This window comes from Corapipo altera, unplaced genomic scaffold (assembly GCF_003945725.1).
Source record: "Corapipo altera isolate COAL_440 unplaced genomic scaffold, ASM394572v1 70, whole genome shotgun sequence".
Taxonomy (NCBI): Eukaryota; Metazoa; Chordata; class Aves; order Passeriformes; family Pipridae; genus Corapipo; species Corapipo altera.
Window position 1 is genome coordinate 7,543,629 of NW_020884911.1, and position 22,118 is coordinate 7,565,746.

Below are 22,118 nucleotides of genomic sequence, written 5' to 3' on the forward strand. Positions count from 1 at the left end.
AAAAAGGCATTTACAAAGTTGTTTGCAGTATTTAGAGACACAATGGAAATAAATTAAAGGCTTAGATTGAAGTTGTCTTTGAGGAGTTGGCTGCAGTAATTGTTTGACGCTGCATTGGAACATGGCTTTTTAGCCAAATGGGTACCTCTTAACATCTGAGAATAGCCAGTGGTAATTAAAATGCTAATACGTGTGTCATGGTTTAGTGAAGTTGAATAAATACTTCTTCGACTTGTGAACTTCCATATTGAGGGAGAGAACAGAACTGGGTAGAATGAAGCACTGTGAAATACCTAAACATCTCCATGGTACATAATTTTCCTAATTAATTGTTGAGTGTAAGTCTCATACTATTTTAAATGGACTGTGGTCAATATTACAATTTTGTTTATAAGAAGTGATAGCTGAATGGCCATATTTCTGTGAAGATACAGCTTTATGTTATATTTTGATAACCATCCACTGTTTGAGTGCTGGTAAGAAATACACTGTTATTATGTGTAGGTTTAATATTTCTTAAATGTAAATAGTCTGTCTTCATCCTTTTTATCTTTCTTGATACAGAGGAGTACATGTAAGGGATTCATGAGCCTTGCAGATGTGAAGTCTTCATAGAAGAACCAGACCTGGCAGATCAAATTATTATTGTTATGCTCCTGATCTCACAGCAGTATCACTAAGCTGATTACTGCTGGGCTCTAGGTTATGTAACACTGCAGTGCTGTGCTCCACATAAATACCTGGTTCTCTTCTTCCTTGTCAGTTCCTCACACTCCTATCCCTTTTCTTTGGAGGAAGTCCACATGCACTGGATGTATCCTCATCAAGAACCTGAAAAATAGAATAAGCCACTGGGGCGTGGAGATGCCGTGGTTTTTGTCTTGGAGTCTGAGAGATCGATTACATTTGTTGCCATCTAACTTGGCTTTGTCATCCAGCAAATGTGATAAACTCAATGCTGAGCCCATCTTCTGTGTTAGGCTGCTACTTTCCCTGGTACTCAGCCAGCCTTGCCCTGCAGAGCTTCTGAATCACTCTTGTCCTCCCTGTGGTTCCACCAAAGTCAGGGCTATTGCATCTGGAGGCATTTTTCTCCTGGCAAAACAAGGAGTTGGAGGAGCTGTCAGCTCCGGCTACTCTGGGCTTTGGAAAAAACGCAGTCTAGTCAGTGACTACACAGTGACTTAAAAATGTGAGATTCCTCATAGGTACCATTATAGCTACTATATTTCTAACCCCAGACAAGCTGAATCTTGTAAAACCTTCATGCATCTACTGGGTCTGCTACCATGGGGCAACAAAAATCTCTGGCAGAGTTTGGGCAAAAATGCTAATTCTCTTAGGCCAGGATATAACTGACCTAATTGTACAGTGCTTGCTCTGTTTTTCTTTCTCAACTGTGATGCTCTCCTGGGAAAACATTCACTGGAATATGTTGTATTTGTTTTGGAACATGAGGTTTTCTTGGAATAATTCACTTGATTGCTATTGGACTGTTTATTTCCTGAAAAGAGGAAGGGAATCACCCATGTCAACCTTTAATTTCCTTGTTTCCAGTTCTAACCATATACATGTCCCATAAATCTCAAGGGTCCTTCCCCAAGTTGTACAGGGCATGTTATAAGAAAAACTTATGAAAATTTTTTCATTGGACAAACAACAAGTAACTAAAATTACTATTTTCCCAAAGAAAAAAATATTTTTAAGACTTCAACTCATTATATTTCTGATAATGAATCACAAAGAAATAGAATCTACATTTTCATGTTTGAAATACTTAATCATAAAAAATATTTTATAGCATCAAATAGTTTTATTGAGGAAAAAAGCATTTAACATTTTCAGTTGAAACCTTATAAATTTTGGTTCATGGTCATTTTTGACTGTTTTCTTCAGTGTCATTGTTTCTTTCCAAGTGAACATCCTATTTCCGGATCTCCATAGGTCTGACTCCAGTTTCCACAATGTGAAAAATATATTTCTTGCAAGGAAAAATAGCTAGTGGAAGACAACCTCTGAAACAAGGATCTGATGATCAGCCAGGACTCCAGCCTTCTCCTGCTCATAGAAATGGGTATCTAACTGCTCACTTCACTGCTCTTCTTAATTGACTCTAAATGGCTCAGAACAAACTTAAAAGGCAGCAGTGCCACTGTGAGGATTAGAGCTTCTCACAAACAAATCCAGGGGAACTCCACTCACCCTGCCTTGTTTAAAAGCATTAAAAGAGGCTGAGATTTTCCTCTGTAAGAGCAGACTTAACATCTTGAACTCCGTTCTGAGGAGGTGATGGGAGCTGAGTCCTCCAAAGGAGGAAGCAGTTTACCCATAGAATATAATTCATTGAAAACTGAAAAAAACCCCAGTACTTCACTTGAGATATACAAAAGATAAGATATAAATAGTATTTTTTTAATTACTTCCTGTAAATTAGCTGGAGAAAAACCTGGAAAAGGTGTTATAAAAATAGAAATGATTGGATTTGGGTAATCGTCTTTAAGGATGAAAACTTTGTATGCGGTGAGCAACTTACCATTGCAAGAAAATGCTTTTTGTTTCATTTCAGCGTTACCATATGCAGTCTCAGTGGAATTTGTAGTCTAATGATGAATTGTTTTCACTTTCATGTGTCGGTGAGGTGTTGAAGAAAATTGGTATGTATGAAAGAAATGCAAATTCCACATGGACAGGTATGAAAAAGGACATTGCTTTTAGGAGTATGAGTCAATCTGACATCTGCTGGTGTCATGCCATTCACTGTGGAATACTGAACATTTTTGCATAAGGAGAGGATTTATATGTGTAAGGACAGCTGTTTACATGAGGATGTTGTTTGTCAGAAAAATCTACTAATCATGGTTTCCTTACTAGCACTGCACTTGAGAAGTGTGTGCAAGGTGAATTACCTACCTGACTTGCAAACACTGAATAATTTAGTGTGAGCCAGAAAGTCAAATAAATCTTCCCCAATACTTTCTACCTGCCTACAAAATAGAAAACAGTGAGAAAGGGACTGCTTTGGTGACTTCATACTTGCAGATCTGCCACTGAAATGATCTGTCTGTTCATCTGAAATAATGTCTGGTCTTTTACAGTATTTAATAAATTAAATATTTAACTACAGGTTTCAAAACGTGTTTCAAATATGGATTATGTGTATTTCACAAGTGCTGGAAATGAAGGGAGGAAGAGGATTTTAAATTTTCCAAAAGGTCATACGGCAAAGCAGAGCAAAAGTGGAAGTAGATCTGAGATGCCCAATTTACCGTCTGGATGAAAACAAAAAAAGAGATTGGATTATAGCCATTTGTAGTCTTTATAACACCTGGGCAATAAGAAAACTGAGATGAGAACAGTGGGGAAAAAATAAAACCCCAGAGATTAGCACAGATCCTCTGAAGCCCAGAAGACTTAGACAAAGGACAGTAACCTTAAACTGTAATTACTGTTGTCGTTTAGTGTTTCCTCATGCATGATCTGGAGGCTCAGGGGAAATTACTGTGCTAGAGGCTATCTAAGCATAAAATAATAGCAGAATTGTATGGAGTCATTTCCCCCTGGGTATAATCCAGTACTAGTGGTCCTGCCTTTGCTCCTGTCCTTGCTTCCCCATGGCTCATTCCAGCTTTCCCCAGGTGCTTCTTCATCCTGGGTAACAGCAGCAGCAGATGGAGAAAACTTCTCTGGCGTTAATAGAGATTTGAGGGAGAGGACTTTGTGCTCAGGAGACTGTAACCTAAGTAACATTTTTTATTTTACTGTTTCATTCTTTGCTGTCCAGTGAACAACTCACTTTTTGTATAAACTTTGCACAAGTTATTTGACTGAACATGTTTCAGTTTATGTATCTAAAGTACACAGATGCAGTGTTTCTCAGAAGGTAAAATCCAACAGCCTCTTGCCTTTGTATTTTCAGATGAAAAGAAGCAGGAGGTTGAGGAACTGTGTGTCTTTGTACTTCCTTAGACCAACTTTTTAGACTATACTACTGACCCCAAACTTGTGTTGATCAGCTGGGGAGGGTACATCTCTTATTTGTCAGAGAGGTATATCAGTGATTTCTTAGCAATTAGGGTTGTGTAGGTGTTGCAGGTTTTTATTTTAATATTTGCTCATGGAAACTGGAGCTCTCCTGGGTGTCTGACATTTAGCTCCTTGCAGTTCTCCTGCCCCAGCTGCCAGGAGCATCAAGTAGAACACCAGGACAAGGCATCTTAGCTCGGATCCCAAACTGCAGCAACGCCTCCAGGCCAGGGTTTTGATATCTTTGAGTGCATTACACTCAGGTGGAGATGGGAATAAAATGATAAACAGTTTTTATCCCTTTTGTGAGGTGATTTCAAACCTGTTTTGCCTGATTGAAACAGCAACTACCTACTCAGCCTGACTAGAGGAGCTAGTGATCTTAATGAAAAACATGATGAATAATTTGCTTGAAATTTGTGTGGTTTTTTTGTCAAGTCCTGGGCTAAATTGAGAGGGGACATATGAAGGGGGAATAGGAGAGAACTTTATTCAGCTCTGCCTTTGTTTTTTCTTGTGAAGATTAACAACAGGAAAAGTGGTTTTTTTTTCTTTTCAACCCTACTTTCTATAAGGACCTCAAATAAGTTTTTCTGAACAACACAGTACATTTCAAGGACTCTGTTTTCATAACAGATCTCAAGAAAGACAAAATAAACATCTACTTTCTTCATCATTGACCAAACCATGACCTCAGTTACACACTCATGTAAGGTATGAGGAGCTTATGCTTTCATCCTCTGCACTAGGAGGCCTCTAGGTCATGTCCATGTGCCCTTGCTGCTTGAAGTGCCTGAATGTACCAATTTTCAAAGCTCTGCATGCTGCTCTGTCTTCGTAGGATGCACCTCTTCTGGGGCATCCCTGATTACTCCTTCCCCCTCAATATCTTAGTGTCTTTTCCTTACCTAGTAGGTTGTATATTCTGATTTGCTTACTTCTTCAGAAACAGGTGTTCTCCTCTGAAGCAAAGAATAATAATTTGTCCTCACAAGTTCAGCAAGTTTGAACTGGAATTCAACTGGAGGGAGGCTTTTAGCAGTGTTTTTCCTCACAGGGATGGTAGTAAACACAAGAGACAGACGTTTCTCCAATTTGCAGCAGTGAAAATCTGAAGTAATTTTGCTGAAATGAATACAGTAAGTCTGTATTTACCCTTGATCCAGAGGAGGTAGAACCTAGGTCTTTGCATTTCTGGAAAATTGAATATCAGCCAAGAAGCTTAATACCAAACATACACTGTTGTTCCACTGTGGTGGTTCACCTGATTTTTTTCTCCGTGGTGTTCCTGAGTTAACCATTTCTGCTTCTTCCATTCTTACTGTTTGTTCTTCTGACACCATTCACACTTTTTTTTGTTGCAGGGATAGCTGGTGTTAGGATAGGGAATATGATTACATTTTAAAAAAGTTCTTTCTAAGCTAGAGCAGTTCCCTGATTTCATTTGCAATTCAGTCCAGAGTGGCGTGTGGTGATATGAAACAAGAGGGAATAACTTAAATTGGGTTGAACCTTCCTAGCAGAAAAGTAAGGAATGATGAGATGCCCTACACAGTAAAGAGTCTTGCCCGAGACATGCAAGACTATCCCAATCTAGGCATCTGTTTGTACTGCCATAAAATCAATCCTTCTGCTGTAGTAGATTTTCCTAAATCTCCTGTTATTTACTCTGGGAAGTTCTGGTAATCTCAAGGCACTTCTTCAGAGCTTGCTGTAACACAGGTTAACTCTGGCTTTTTGGAAATATGAAGAGCCCCTAAATGTGCACGCAGCAGGCACTGTTAGAGTCAACCAGAGATTCATCACTTCTCATACCAAAGAAATACAATTTCATGAGGAAAGCTCTTCTGTTACATTTTTGCTCTGTGGAAAGTGTAACATGAATTGGGTCTCAAAGTTTGGACACAAAGAGTGATTTTCATGTAATTTGTGCATAATTTTTGATTGCCTGCTGTGAGAATCCTGAGCAAATTATTTCCTTCCATGATTTGCTAAACATTTGTCTCAATGGAAATAAACTAGAAAGGGAAAGAAGTGTATGATGAGGATAGCCGTTTATAGGAATCTATGGAAATCTTCAGTGACAGACTAAACCCTAAATATGCTTTTGCTTTTCTCGGTCCCTTTGGGTACAGGCTCCTTTCAATGAGTGTGAATAGAGAGGTCCCTATTAATATTAATACAAGTTATGTATGTGCACTGCGAGCAAAATATACCCCAAAGTCTAATTATTTTGTGCTAATAACTGAACTGAAAAGATACTTTCTCATTCCTGGCCAAAAAAAGCAGCAATAGTTCAAAGAATTTGCAACAGGATGATCATTTTATAACTGCATTTAAACCAGCCTGAGCTCTGAGCTAGTGGGAACTAGGGAAAATTCTGGTACCAAAATCCCTGCCTAGTGCACATGTAGCTGCAATTAATAATGAGTTTTGTAGTCTTCAGGGCCCACTTTACATTGCTTTAGGCAGTGGATAAATAGAGGGGCTTGTGACAAATCTGAAACACTCAGATGACTTGTTCCCTTGAAATCAAGGCAGAAGTCCCTTAGTTTCTAAGACTTTTGAAAAGAATTTTAATTGTGCAGACATGCTTTGCAGAGAGGCTTGGCTAGCAACCAGTGGGACAGGCTGCTGGAGAACATGGGCAGGGATGTAAAAAGCCTCTCTACTAATAGAGGTGCAGAGAAAACCGATAGAGAATACTTAGACCACACTTCCATGCCTTAGAATCACAGAATGGTTTGTGTTGGAAGGGACCTCAAAGATCATCTAGTTCCAACCCCCACTAGGCCAGGTTGCTCAAGGTCCCATCCAGCCTGACCTTGAACACTTCCAGGGATGGGGGATGCCATGTTTCTGTGTTGTCACAGAGAACAGTGTCATTTAGGATAAACTGAGCATGTTAGTACTTGTCTCAGTTTCACAGGTTTTTCCTTCTCTGTGTGCTCTGTTTTGCTGGGACCAGCTCTGTGCATCTCTCCCTGCATTGTTGATTCCACCACTGCTCTGTGTTAAGTCTCCTGCCTACAGTCTCATACCAGATGTGATTCCTTTGCCAAATCGCTCATGACCTGGTGCCCCTGTTGTCAAGAAAAGAGCTGCAGGCTTTGACTGGGGGAATGTGTGTTCAGTATGCTACCCAAGCCAAGCACTGGGAAGCTCAGGAGTTCAGGGGCAGAAGGATGCTTTTCTGCCACATGATAACAGCCAGATTCTGGGATGAGGTGGGGAAAGTGTCATGATGTGGATATCTCTGCCCTGGCTGTGCTCTCTGCCATGATGCTGGGCACCAGCGAGCTCTGCAACTGCACTTTGCAGGCTCCAAGGCTGGAATTGGAAGATAACATTTGAAGATTAAAATTAAGGATTCTGATGTATAGCATTGTCTTGACAAGGATCAAGCTCAGTCCTTTGAAAGTATCAAATTAAAAAGTGATTTGGACAAAGGCCAAAATAATAGGACATCAACTATTTCTTTCCTTTTTACAAACCAATCTCTTATTCCCCCTTTTTAATACAGAAATTGTTCTCTAGAAATGACTCTGTTTTGATGCTTCCTGTATGGCAGATGGCTTGTCCCTGGCAGTTCTGCTCTGGTAACCCAGTGCTGTACAGCAGTGACACATAACCCTCTGCTGATTTTATTAACATATTTTGTGATGGGGATCCATAAACATCTGAATCAAAGAACTGAAAAAGCATAATTGCAACCTGCACAGCCTGGTCAATATAAATCATCAGTTGCTTCCAACTGGGCTGAGAAAGGCAACCATGGGAGCAAGCTCCAGTGTCTTTTCTGTTCAGTGTATTTATGGTAATAGAATAAAGAAGTAGCTGTGCTATAAACAGCTACTCTGCTGTTGGGTGCATGAGCAAGTACGTGAATGTGAGCAGCAGCATAATTTTAGTTTTCCCTCTGTCGTAAGATTGGCTTCTGTTTTGTGTCTGGCTTCTAGTTATGAAATTTTCTGAGAGAAGACATTGTACAGCCCATGTAATTCCCACTAGACAGCACTTTAGGAAGGTCAGTGGCTCACAATTCTGTATCTCATCTCTGCTGTGATAACAACAGAGCTCTGCAGGTGTTAAAAATGGACAAGAAAGGCTCGCTAATATATCACTACCAGTCATGTGAACATTGAACTTTTAAGTATTACAGGTGTGAAATATTAGAATAAGCTTAGATTCTTTTGGCAGTTGTTGCTATATCACTCCAGGCAGGCAGCTTTGTAAAAGCAGGCTTTGCTTTTTATTAAAGCTAAATGAACCTTCTGCAGATGTCATTACCACCTGGCTGGGAGGTGTTGACAGCAGTGAGCAGTAATCCATGCTAGGAACCTATCAGCGTGGTGCAGTGGGGGTCTGAGTCAGAGACTGCAGGAGCTGCTGGAGGAAGAGTATGTGGCTGTTTGTGGTGTCCTCCTCTCCTTGTGCAGAGGTGCTCCCTTCCACATTGGCCAAAGCAGATATCTTTCTGGGAGGTGTTCTCCCCAGTTTCAAACTGCACCATCTGCTTGCAGAGCAGAAGAAACAGGGAAAGGAAAAATTGTATTGAGCAATGACAGTGCAGAAAAGGTTACAAAAGAGAAGATTTGTGTTCTGTAGGGCACTCACAGCGTTGCAGCCAGGAAAAAGAGATCAAAAGGCACTTAAGACTTTCCTGAAACCTGTTTAGAGAAAGCCTAGATTCTGCCTCGTGAAGCCAACATTTTCTTCACTGTCACCCCATGACTCCAGGTTTTGAGGACCCACAACCAGTTTTAAATAACTCTTTTAATTCAGAATTTCTTAAATTAATTTATATTAGATTGATTTTCAGCTTGGTTCATGCACTGCATGTAGGACAGCAGCACAGACATTAGTCTGAGTGCCTTCCTTCCTAGACCTATGATAAAATTTTTATTCTGAGAAACTGTTCTTTAGCTGAGATTCTGGCAACAATTTTGTGTGAAAATGTTTCACCACCACTGGATCCACTGGTGTCCATCTGCTCAGAAGGAGTAGAGGTAGCTGAAATAAACTTTTATTCTAAGTCCCACAGCATGAGGAGAGTCCCAAACAGCTCCTGCCATGGTTACCATGACTGAAAGCTGTCTTTAGGCTTGGGGGGCAGCTCCATAAATATGTTTGGTTTCTTGACTCAGAAGGTATTTAGAAAAAGAGAACAAGTAGAGAGCAAAATAAATTACATGAAGGACATGGCAGCTCTTCAATGCGTGTGACATTATGGCATATTTACTGTAACACAGGAAGGGGATAATCCATGCCAGTAATTCCATGAGTGAAAATGCATGTTATATTTTTCCAAGCAGACGTTTCAAGGTGAGTGATGAGCTATTAGGTGACATTTGAGTGGGAAGGAGGCTGTGGGGAATGAAATGGAAGTATGATGAGTTACAGCACAGGACAGAAGACAGTTTTTAAGTGCAGAATCACTTTGGAGACCAGGGAGTCTATTTTCAGCACATGCTGCAGACTTAGTTTAAAGTCTCATCCTCTGCTGACTCAGTTTCCTAAATGATGATGCAGACCTACATAGGTGTTTTGTGAAGCACTTCCAGTGTGTCCATACAGAGTACACTTAATGTCTGTAGAGCAAATTGGCATCTTGGGAAAGGAAATATATGAAGTTAGAGGTAAAGCTGCTACAAATGATGCTTTATGACTTCAAATGTGTTTGGGCATTAGCACAAATATTCACACATTTACAAGAAGTCTCTTCCATGTCAGAGCGAGTCAAGGTACACTTCAATAAAAAGTTTAGTTGTCAGTTGAGTCTTCCCTTAGAAACCAAACTGTGCAGATTTTTCTCCAAGTGATATTTTCCCATGGTCCTCACTTATCTGGAGACTAGCTTTGTGAAATAAATTAGCTTAAAATCAACAGTTAGAGGAATCTTTAGCCTGTGAGCACTCCTGTTCTCTTGGGATGTATCAAATATTCATCGCTTGTGTGGAAGCAGCAACTGTACTAATGGAATCTTTTAAAAGGAGGTTTTATAAAGAATGGACTGTGTAGTACATATCTCCTTGTAGGACCAGTGAGCTGTTGTGAAGTAGGAGGGAAGTCCTTTGCTGGCCAGCTGCCCAGGGGTATAAAAAACAGTCACAAATGTTAGAGAGAATAATCAAATTTGAAGATTCAGCATCATGTGAGCACCTTTCTTCTTTGTACTGCACAGATATAGCCAAAAGGTTTGCAGTCTTAAAGATGAGCTGGGCCTGATTTTCATTTAAACTAAAACCCTTCTATACCACAGAGAGGCTGTGAATGTAACTTAGACCTACTTTGGTTGTCACCTCAAAGGTTGATGATGGCCTTTGTTATAAGAGAAAATCGCTTCATGAGAAGACTTTTACTATTGAGAAAGAAGAGGGCAAGGGTTTTTTTCCAACCATGGTGATTTAGGAAAGGCCTGAAGCATGTGGCAGAGGGATGTAAGAGAAGGGAAAACTGACTTGCAGAAACTAATTTTGCAGCTAAGAAGGGAGGATCTGCAGTTGATAATGCCCTACATGCATGAGGCCAAATTTTCTGTCACCAGGCATGCTGTTGTTATATCCACAATGAGGGGTGGTTATTCTGATTGATTTGGAGAGGCTGATCATTTCTGTGACCCATGTGACTGGTGAGACAGCAAAGTGCAAAATTTACCCACAGGCTGCTGATATAGTGTCCCTGTGGTTTGCAGTCTCCCCAGATCTACTGGAGAGATGTGGTTATAGCCCGTTTCCAGGGAATTTAGTTCTTACAGAGATCGTTGATTTTGTAACTAACTGTTCTTTTTTTCTGCTGTCTTGCAATAAGATGTTGTCTCTTCTGTCATTATATAAAATAAGAAGCAGGTTTTCATTCCTTTGGAAGTATCTTAAGATTTCAGAAATGCTCCTCCTCTCATGTTGGTTCATCTAAGCAGTGAAAAAAATTGGAAACAGAGTTCCTAGAATAGCCAGCACCTGTGATAGTGTAGATCCTGATATGTCCTTCATGCCAAACTGAGGAGAGAACAGAAGCGTGAAGCTTGTTCTTGAGACAGTGCACTGCATATCAAGATATCCATGGCTTTTTCTCCGTTTCAATCTTTCCCCTTAATAAATTCTATCCTAAAGCAAAAAAATGTTGTCAAAGAGGGCATGATCCTGTGAAAATTTCTGGTTTTATCCAACTGGCATTTTTTCCACTGCAGCCCATCCATGCTCTGCATTCATTTTACGTTGCAGTCTGAACAACTCACATTTCGAAGTAGAAACTAGAGGAGCTATTGATTGCTTAGCTGAGCAGGTTGAATATGATCTGCAGCCTCCTCTTACACATTGATTCCTTGTCTCTTTACTCACTGCTTCCTGAATGTCACTGAACTGTGAGAGGCCTGCTAGATGGACAAAAATATTGATTTCTTTCCCCCTTCTTTTATTTGTTGAAAGTTCCTTATTTACCAAGCACTGAACTAATATGAGGAAAACAAAAGGTCACAAAATAAGGCAGAAGCAAGTCAGTTCTTTCATATTCTTTTAAAAACATATGAACTTGGTTGAATCTGGAGTCCTTTAAGTTGTGTTTCCATCAAGAAAGTTTAATGCTTGAGTGGAACCTTTGAGCTTAAACTGTTCAGCTTCATATTTTACTATTGTCTGATTGATGATGAACTTCTGGGGCTGTTTCCTTAGTGGCCATACCTCTGGTCTTATGATTTTCCATGAATTTTTGCAGAGAAGTTAATGAGCAGTCCCAACTATGCTAGGATTTCATGTGGAATGCAATCAGTTAGACTTTATGATGCATTATTTGTCCCTGTTCTGTTCACCTGGAAGTGTGATATTTTGCAATACCAAGTCCAGAGAGACGGAGAAATAGTTCAAAGAACACAAGGTAGGGTCAAGTAAAAATGAGAAGACATGCCAAGAGGGATGAATGGAGACAGCATAAGTGTCCAGAGACTTTAGGATCTGCTGCTGGTCTGTGTAAGCTTAGAAGTGTTTGGGCAGGCAAATGGGGCTGGTTAGAGAAAGTGAAAAATTAGAAGTGGTCCAGAACATCCAAGTGTAATAAGCAAAAAACCCCAGCAGGTCCTTGATAACCAGTGACTCTGTTGCAACTAGTAACAAAACAAAAAAGTAACAGCAAGGTAGAGGGATGGCTAAAAACAATGATAAAGGGATCTATTTTAAGGGGACATTACTTTTCCCAGAAACCAAAGCAATTCTCATACAGTCTCTGCTTGTCATTATGAAAATAGCCATTTAAAAGCATATAAACCAAGAGTTATGCAAGTATTTTATGGAAAGAGATTTTTAAATTGAAAAAAAGAATTTCTTCCTCTGCGCTTTGATTAGAAGTGGTGGGGAAGGTTGTGTTGATAAACTTTGAAGTTTCTAAGGACTTGTGCTTTAACAGCTGCTACATCTCTGCTGTAGTGGCTCTAACTGCACCTGCCGAGGAGTGGCAAGATATCCTCGGGCAAGAGTCCCTGTGCGGAACACTCCCCAGGGATTAATGGATACAGTAGAAGAGGCACTTGAAAGCTCTTATGAATAATCCTCCAGAAACATCTACCTTGAGCAAATCTTTGCTAGGTATGGAGAGATCCATGAGAGCCTTTGAAAGTCATTAGCTTGCTTAAGAGGAGCAGTTGTCATTTGATTAGTAAGTATTGGATGGTCAGTGACACTCACAGGGCCCCTGACATCCGTGCTCATTCTTTCTAGGCCATGAAACAGGCTCAGAAAGATTGAAATCAAGTAGATGGATCCAGCCATGTCACAACAAAAGGCATCAATTTTCTGTGTTGCATTGGCTGGATGGAGTTGAGCAGCTTTACCACCTCAGGTTATAGAAGTGAGCTGTCTCCTTTGCCATTTCAAAGTGCTTCAGTTTTGCTTGGTTTATCTGACTTTAGTTACAGTTCAAGTAGATCTGTACTTTCTTTTTGCTAGTGAGGAGCTTCAGTGTTATTCCTTTCATTTTATGGTGCAGAGTCACACAAAACTCAGTTACTTTGTGGCTTTAACAAAAATGTAGAATGTGAGATAGGTGCTACTCTCTGACATTGTATTTCCCTAATATGTACCTCTGTTTTGAGGATGGAGTGGATAGTAAAATTAAATGCCTTTTTGTTTACTTAGGAAGAAATCAGAGATGAAAAAGACACACTCATTAACTCTTTATGAGGTTTAGGAGCCAGGGGGATGTCATTTTTGGATAATACCCCAAAAAGCTGTTCTATGCACCTGCTATCCCATTCTCATTACTTTTTAAAGAGTTGGCTGTGCATATGACTGGCTCACTTAAACTTCTTTGCCTCTCTCTTTTGTTGCCACCATGTTTCTTTGGATATCAGAAATTAATGATACCAAAAGTCACGACAGGTTTCTGCTACCTGAAGGTGGTTTCTTTGATGATGTCTTTGTGCATCTGGACACACTGTTTCAAACCACCTTCAAGGGATGTTGGTCTTCAGTTCAATTTTTGGGGCCTAAGTCTAACCACCAGCCTGACTTCTTAAAAAATACAGGCTATGAGTTTCTAACTTCTTACTTCACTTTCAGGAACAGACCTGTGTTGATCCTGAGGCTTTAGAGAATAAAGAACTGTGACTTCCTTTGTTTGATCAACTCATGGCTATATGTTTGGGGTTTTTTTTTTTAAGAAGACAAACATGCCTACTAGATGTCAACAGTTGGGACTGCCTTCTTCCTCTGGAATTTGGCCCAAATTCTCTTGTTCTGAAGTTCTTGATTTCTGAGGTTGGAGTTGTGTGCACTGTTCCACTTTTGTTCTTTTGTACACCCACTGGTATAATTTAGTAAATCTGTCATTTATGCTCAGTATAACAGAGTCATTTAACTGCAGGAGCTCACCGGTACAATTAACCCTGTTCCATCAAAATGAGGAGCTGATTATCTTGGCATTCATGGGAGCAGGGAGCACAGTTACAGTGCTGCGGTTTCTGGCCCTCCCAGAGCAGTATTGCAGTCAATTGATTATTTTGCTAATTTGTTCTGCATCGGTATCCTGTGGTTTATTATCCTCCGAGTGACTTCATGCACCATGCATAAGTACAAGTATATTAAAAATCAATACTTGAACCTTTTTTTTCTTGTAAAGGTCTTATCATCCATGGGCTACCTTCTTCGATACATGACCTTCAGTCTACTTACAACACAACTAGTAACTTTTTCATGATTTAGTCCTATGCTAATAAAGTAGATGCTCAGATTCTGATCTCTACTTCATCCTCTATCCTAATGAAAAAGGAATAATTAATTAACAATGAAATAAACAAAAGGCTGTTACTGTAGATAAATAAGCCTAATTTTGAGATGGTAAAATTCATGGTATTTTAGTAAGAAAATCTTGTTGCTTCACTAGGCTGTAATAAGTATCATGCTTCACAGGCCTGAATCATTTAGAGACTATTATCAGAAGCCTGAGTCTTATGAATGCTGTTTTTCCTGCTCCAGTTAGAGAAACAAGTGTTTAAAAGATGTCATGAGGTTGTATGGTGCATGGGATTGAGGGCTGGATTACAGGTCTGAACTCCATACAAATAGGTGGGATTATGACTGTTACAAGAAGTGAATCTTTTCCAATACTTTTCTAGTGTTGGACATGCAGAGGTGTTGTCTCTTGTATGTGTTGCTGAAGCATTTTACCTCCAATGTGGTACTTAATACATTTTGGTTACTGATGTTATGGGGAGGCCTACGTTTCTTTAAGAAGAAAAACAAGAAATAGAAGCAGAATCAGATGCATCCCTCTCCTGATCTAGACTAGATATGAAAGGATGAGTTCCCAGCTCTGGAAAAAATACTGCTTTTCTAATATAGATACCCAACTGGTGAGAAGACTGGGATTTTACTGAGTCAGCTGTCTGCAGCAGTAAATGAGCAGTTTTCCGCTCAGATCATTGGATTTGCATTATCATTTTCCAAGCTTGTTCTTTGGGGATTTTTTTTTCTGGCATATATGGATGTTACATGCTCTTGGGATTATTGCTTTCTGTACATGTCTTCATGAGGAGAAAGGTAAGTTCTTACCTCGTACTGGCCAAGATCTTCCTACAAGGCAACTGAATGAGGCAATTTGATGTGAGAAGCTACCAGGACCTTACCCAAACCTTTCAATTTATTTCATGACAAAAATGCTTAATTTTTTCTGGATTTGATTGTATAATTTGGATTTGATTTGTCATTTGCAAATGTGATGAAAACCCCCTTGTTTCTATAGTGGAAAAAGAGGGCCCATAATTTCTGAGACTGTTATATCTGTGGATGGTAACATCCTGTATGCCCTTTCTCTGACTGAAAGGTTCAGAAAACAACCTGCTGAGTTGTTTCAGTTCAGAGAAGGTTATACCTCTTTGAGGGATATATTTCCTTGTCTGAGGAACTTATAGTATAATGTAATATAATAGAAAAGTAAATTATATTTTATTGTGAAGATGGAACAAATCAGACAAGTGAGATGATCCTGAAAAGGGAAACCAGCGCATGCTATTTCTGCAAATTGCTCCCCCTCTTTCCTCCAGGTTGTCTTAAAGACAAGCCAGGGTTCTGCAACACTGCTTTTTAGTTAGTAGAAATCCTTTTGTACTAAACCCTAATTCAGTGCCTTAATGCAGCAGGTCCTGCAGAGCCAGCGAGCTCGTGTGGGAGCACGAATACATGAAATCTTTTTCCCTGGCATCCCTCTGAGTGAAGGTTGGCTTCTGTTCCTAGTTGTCTTCTGTGGTGACAGCTCGGGGTTTGCAGTGGCAAGCAGGGAGGCAGGGGTGGGAAGGGAGGGAGGGAGGCATAATGACAGGTGATTGCTCTGTTGTCTCCATGGCATCACTGAGCCTTATCTTAGAGGTATCAAGCACTGTGGTTATACCTTTCTTCGCTCTGTACAGCTACCTGGTGCCACTAAGTACACAAAGTGTGGCTCCTGCTTCGTCACTTAGTCACTCTTCCCAACTTATTTTATGTTAGGTTTTTTCTTTACTTTCAATCTGCTACACTTTTAATGAACTTTTATATGTGAACACACATACAAAAGAAAGCACTTACCAATTCAATATTTCACCATTTGCTATCTTTAGTTAAGAAGTTAAAATTCATACAAGTAGATTGTTAGAAACGTTTGACTTTTCAGGGCACACTGTGCCCCTTCCTGCTCTCTATGAATTGGTATTAGGTTTTTGGGGTTATAATGAAGCAATACAGTGCTGAGGAAAATAGCTTTCAGCCCCCATCAGTTAGATCCCAGTTTAATCTCTGCCTTAGACACCTCACTGAACACTGTCTTTTGAGGCTCCTGCTTTAATTAATGGAGACAGAAAGACACATCCAAGAAGGACTCAACTGACCTAAGATCTGATTTAGCCTTTGGATGAATTTCTCCTCTGTTGATTTTGACTGACACTGTATATATGAGTTGCTGTGGCACAGTGGTGTAACTCCTGGATACGCATTTTTAATCTGAAATGCCAAAGCCACAAAGGTCGAAAAGGTTCTCCGAGTTATTAAATTTATTTAATAACCATGCATTCTTTTCAAGAACATGCCTAAGGAAACGTTAGGGGACTTACTGCCTTCTTACTGCACCTCAAGGTGTACTCAGTTTATGGTTTTAAGCACTCCTCTTTGATCAAGAAGGCTAAATTTTTTTGCTTTTTGTTTTTTAAATTAAATGCTGGGACTCTTCATGCTACCTTGTTTTCAGATGTTAGGCTGAAGAGTACAAAATGAGTATGCCAAACTTGACAGCACTTTTGCAAGGTCTGTATGTCAGTACATGTTACAACTCCAATTACAACCATTCAGTAGTCTCCTCTAGAAATGCTCTTTTGCATGGGTACAGGTAAGGTGAGTATGGCATTTGAAGCTCCTGTCTCCAAAGATATTTGTGTGTCTGACTTCTTTTGTTTTCTACAGTGCTTGCTTAAATGTTTTGTGGATTTGCTGTGCATAAAGCAAATGACTTCTAAAAAAACTATGGCTACTTGTGTTTCATAATCTGTATTTTTGTATCTTACAAAAGAGCCAGTTTGATCAGTTTAGTGGCTTTTTTGCCATGTAGTTTTTCTTGCCAATGTATTTATTTATCACTTTTATATTGCAAGGATAATCTCTGAAAGAAGATCACTTTCAAGGCACACTTTTGAGAGCCTCAGGAGTATGATGAAAGTGCACACCACCAGATTTTTTTCTCCTAGCAAACCTCTTTGGCAGGAAAGGCTATCTAATTCTTTGATAATGCCCTGGAGAAAAATTTTTAAAAAGTAAAAATGCAGTTGAGACCTGCATCCTCATTTTACCAAATGTCTGCAGCTTGGAACTGTGGTATATTTGGAATTAGTTAAATAATTTTAGCTTCTATTTCGGTGGCAATGAAAAATAAAGGTATGGCAAGAAAATTGATGATGATAATGATGCCTGGATAGGGGCTTGCTCTTACACTGATTGTTTGGTGTCTAAAACACCAAACGCATGCTCATGTTGTAGCTTTCCTTCAGATAAGACACTCTGAGTGTCCCTTTCCCTCATAGCTGGCAGTAGTCCTGGAGTTCTCTACCTCTTTGTGAATTTTGACTGAAATCAATTGCCAGTTTAGAAGTTGCAAAGGAATGACACAGACACAAATAGTGTGATTTCATAACCCTTATCTCTCATGGAAGAAAGATTAAAAAAGCTTCATGATCAAGAATGTTGAGCTAAAGATGTAAAAATTAACTCTTCCAGGTGAGGAAAGCTGTGCAACAGGAGGGCTTCTGCAGAAGGAAGAGAGGATATAGAGATATCAATGACATTGACATCAACATGAACGACCCTTTATTTACAAAGCAATGGTATCTGGTAAGTTTTGAAAGTGATCATACCTAAATAATTGTCATTCAAGCCATTCTGTGCTGCTGCAATGTTTTACAAGAGTTCTTTCCACCTACACCACGAGAACTTGGGAATGGATCCAAGCCTCTGTTGTGTTGTTTTTAATGGTACCTGTTTTATACTGGGAAGACCCAGCATGTTTCAAGAGCTAAATTTCATTTCAGTCAATGGAAAGGTCCTTAGAGAATTGTATTGATGTCCTGTGGGCATTCCTGGTGTGCTGATGTGATCCGTAAAACTGCATATGAATCATATCTTTGATCTGATGCCAGGTAAAAATATTGTTATAGACTTAGAACAAAAAGTTCTGGTATCTTGGCTAGCAAAAGTTTAGGGTTTTATTTTCTTATGGAAATTTGAATATTAATTGATTTTCTTCTGTCAGACTCAGAAGAGCTGAAAAATGATGAATTTTGGCTTAAGCTAATGTCAAAAGAAATTAATATTTTTCTAAATTGTTTCATTTTTAATGTGTCATATTTTATATGAAGAAGTCTTTAGTCTTAAAGGATAAATCATATTTTTATGTGAAAGTAAAGAAATTTCTATGAGTATTAAAATGATTTTTCTATTTAAAAAGTTGATAAAGTAATTCTGGTCAGTTTTAACGTTGCAATCTATTTTTGATACTTAAAAAATGCAGTACTGCCTCGTTAACTTTAGAAGGGTCTTTTTGCTTAAGAGCAATATTTCTTATTCTCTTTCCTCTTAATCCATTTCTTATGTTTTATGAATCCATCCAGTATGGCTGTGGGTTATTTTCATATGGCAAGAGTTTTCAGATGAATAGGGGCACATTAGCATGGAGGGGATTTCATCCTTGATGAGTTGGTAAAATAAAGTGTGCATTTTTTTTTTGGTACTTCATCAAAATATTGCAGTGATAAAAAATAACAAAAATTTAGGAAGCTAGGTAGTAGATCCTTGCTTTCAAGAGAAAACGATTTCCTGCTCGTAAGTAAGTTCTCTGTAAAATCCATTGGTGTAACTTTTTTCTGGATTGACCCACTGGCTTGACATGCTTAAGCAGAAAAGTCTTTTTTGGAGTCCAAAAGATTCAGTGTTTAACCAAATCTTATAAACCACAAAAAATTGAATTTACCCAGTATTGTTTTTTTTAGGGTTTTTTACAGTTGCATTGTTGCAGTAGATATGATTATGTACAGATGTGCACCCCAAAACAAATGGGATATATTTTCCATACCAAAGGTACATACAAAGACATAAATAAAAATTCCGTTGCTGTGGGAATATGTCAGTCAAGTAAAAAAAGCTATTTTTCTTTTTCACTGATGTTATTAGATTAACACTGGTCAAGCAGATGGGACTCCTGGACTTGACCTTAATGTAGCTGAAGCATGGGAGCTGGGATACACAGGGAAGGGAGTAACCATAGGAATTATGGATGATGGTAAGTGAAGACTGAGTGCTAATTTAATATTTTTAAGTAGCTTTTTTTCATGTAGTCAAAGTCAAAAAACTATTAAAAAGTAATAATAGATTGCTTATAGTGGTGAGACTATTAGCCTCCATAAAGACTTTGAGATCTTCAGGGAAAATATGATATACAAAGACTTCACTAGGGATACCGAGGCATGGATATCCAAATATTAAAAGTAGTTTGCAATTATCACTCAGATATCTTCCAGGGCAAACTATAATGACCCTTGAGCCAAAGTAAAAACTCCCCTTAACTTCTGTAGGCACTGACTAGGGGATGTAATTGCTCTGCAAAAAATACTTAAGAAAGTGTTTTCTGGGTTACATTATTCTCAAAGTCATACTTGACAGCTGAAATAATTAAACACTTTCATGCTGAATGTCAGTGAAGATCTGCATACTAAATATATTACTAATTTGAGGCTAAGTTCAGGAAAGATGAACATAAAAGTTACAGTTGAAGTTATAGTTGTTCTACTTATGGGTTCCTTGCTGAAGTACAGGAATTCTGTGCAATCTCTCAACACTTTTCTTTGGAATAAATTTTGAATGTTTTCCTTTTATGAAGAATGAATTATATTAAAAATAAATAACTAAAATATTTGAATCCACATATGTTTTCTAGGGTCAACTGAGATCTGTCCTCATTTACTTCTGTTCCTCGTTTGCTTACTCCTAAGACGCGGTTTTTGTGGAAATAAGAAAGTAAACTGGATACTAGGAAGAAATTCTTTATTGTGTGGGTGGTGAGATACTGGAACAGGTTGCCCAGGGAGGTTGTGGGTGCCCCAACCCTGGAAGTGTTCAAGGCCAGGTTGGATAAGGCCTTGAGCAACCTGGTCTGTATATTGATGAAAGATCAATCTCATGGGAGAGATGATCTCTAATGTGTCACAATTTCATTGATCCCAGAGAGGCAGGACTTGGCTTTCAGATTATGATTGTGATGGGAATGATGGCAAACTATTCAAGCTTCAGGTCAAATTAAGCTGAATGCCCATCAGATACAGCTTTTAGAGAAAGCTTTGCCTTATAATTTGTTTCCAGTAACTCCAGAAAAGAGGGCCTGAATAACAGGATTCTTCACTGTTGCCCATTTACCATTTGGATCAGTAAGGTACAAGGGTCTCTTCATAGAAATCTAGTGCTAAGGACGCTACAAAGTTGGAGATAATCTTCTCATCAGGATAACCATGATGATATGGCATTCTCATTGCAAATAAAATAGAGCTTATAATGGTGTTGTGGTTGGAGAGACACGACAGAGTAATAATGAAAATGTAATATGGGATTGCTGACCATTTCTTTGTATGTTTTAACTGGATATGTAATAGCTCAGGTTATCCCATTTGAATGTAGATCTGCTGCTTCTGTTACACCTTCCACTAGGATTTGTACATTTGCCATTAGAATGAGTATATTCCACAGTAGTGCCCTGTTACAGTCTTTGCCATGATCATTTTCCTATGGTTGCAAGGGAATCTTGTCCTGTGATCATTTGAAAATTTTTTTTGAAAGTTGTAACCTTTGGTTTCTGTTCTGTCATTGTCTTATTGCAGGAATTGATTATCTGCATCCAGATCTCGCATCAAATTACGTAAGTAAATGCTGACCTTTTCTGTAAAATGTGGATTTTCTTATTATTATAGTCCTTCTGCTACAAGATTTTAAATAGTGAGTAGACCAGCAGTGTACAGTTGAACTTCTGATCTTACAATGATGAATTTCCTATTGAAAGAAGCAGACTGAAAATGGGACTGCCTATGCAAGGAATGGCAAGGTGACAAGGCTCTTTGTGAGGAATGACAGTGCTGCATCACATTGCATAAGCTACAGCTTGCAATATTGGATTTGGGACAGAATGGGTAACCTGTGAATTGGCTCTAAATCCTACTATTAAGATGAAGAATGCTGCTGTCACTTGGAGGGCCATGGAGCTGTGGGCTGTGGCAAGGATTTTAAAAGCCTACAGGAACAGTTTAATTCCTTACTAACAGGTGTTTTGGTCCGGTGCTTCAAAACACATGCAGGGCAGATTGTGTGTTCTCAGCAGATACTGTGCCAGTTGATTGTTCCTCAGGCCTCAGGTTTCATACCTTTGGACTAGTGATTTTCATATTTCTTAAATCTTCCAGGCTCTCTCCAACCCCCTGTTGACGCTGGCACTCCTATCTCCAGGTGCCTACAAGGGCTCCCAGCACCCATGGGGCTGCTCTGGCACTGTGCTTGTGCCAATTCCTTGGGCCATGGGCAACAAGAGGCTCCTTGCCAGGGGAGTTGGAGTGTCTCTGCTTTAGGTCTTACTTTTCTCCTACAGTCAGTGTCTTCCTGAGGGAAGCCCAGGCTGCTTCAGCTGAGCAATGCAGTTTAGTTTGCAATTGCAACTAAATGAAAAAAAGAACAAAGACTGCTGGAGATTTTGATACAAATATGAGCCATTCAGATAGAACAGCTCCAAAATGAGAAAAGCAGTTATTTTTACATACTTGCAGATTGGAAACTAATAATACACGGAATGAAAACCTATTTGTTGTTGCAAGTAGCAAAGCACTTTTGGTAGATAATAAACGGCTATAGAAGGTGTTTGTGTTGCACAAGGAATCCGGAAAACAGCTGACCACAGAGTGCTGATTAGCCAGTTTCACTCCTTATGAACTGGCTTAATAACTTGATGACAGCTAATTAAACCCTATGCCCCAACTGCAAAATTCTCTCCCAAGAGAAATAATTCAGTAGGATGTTCCCAGAAGGATGTTCCCATAAAGTGATAGAAATAAAGAAGAT

At 39.2% G+C, this 22,118-nt stretch overlaps 1 protein-coding gene across 1 annotated transcript in view; it reads left to right on the forward strand.

Annotated features, from left to right (window-relative positions):
* Positions 1-22,118, forward strand: part of PCSK2 (proprotein convertase subtilisin/kexin type 2) — a 103,810-nt gene that overhangs the window by 30,493 nt on the left and 51,199 nt on the right. The window contains exons 3-5 of the mRNA XM_027653892.1: positions 17,748-17,861; positions 19,197-19,305; positions 20,894-20,931. Coding sequence (XP_027509693.1) covers positions 17,748-17,861; positions 19,197-19,305; positions 20,894-20,931 — 261 coding nt within the window. The remainder of the gene's footprint in view (positions 1-17,747; positions 17,862-19,196; positions 19,306-20,893; positions 20,932-22,118) is intronic.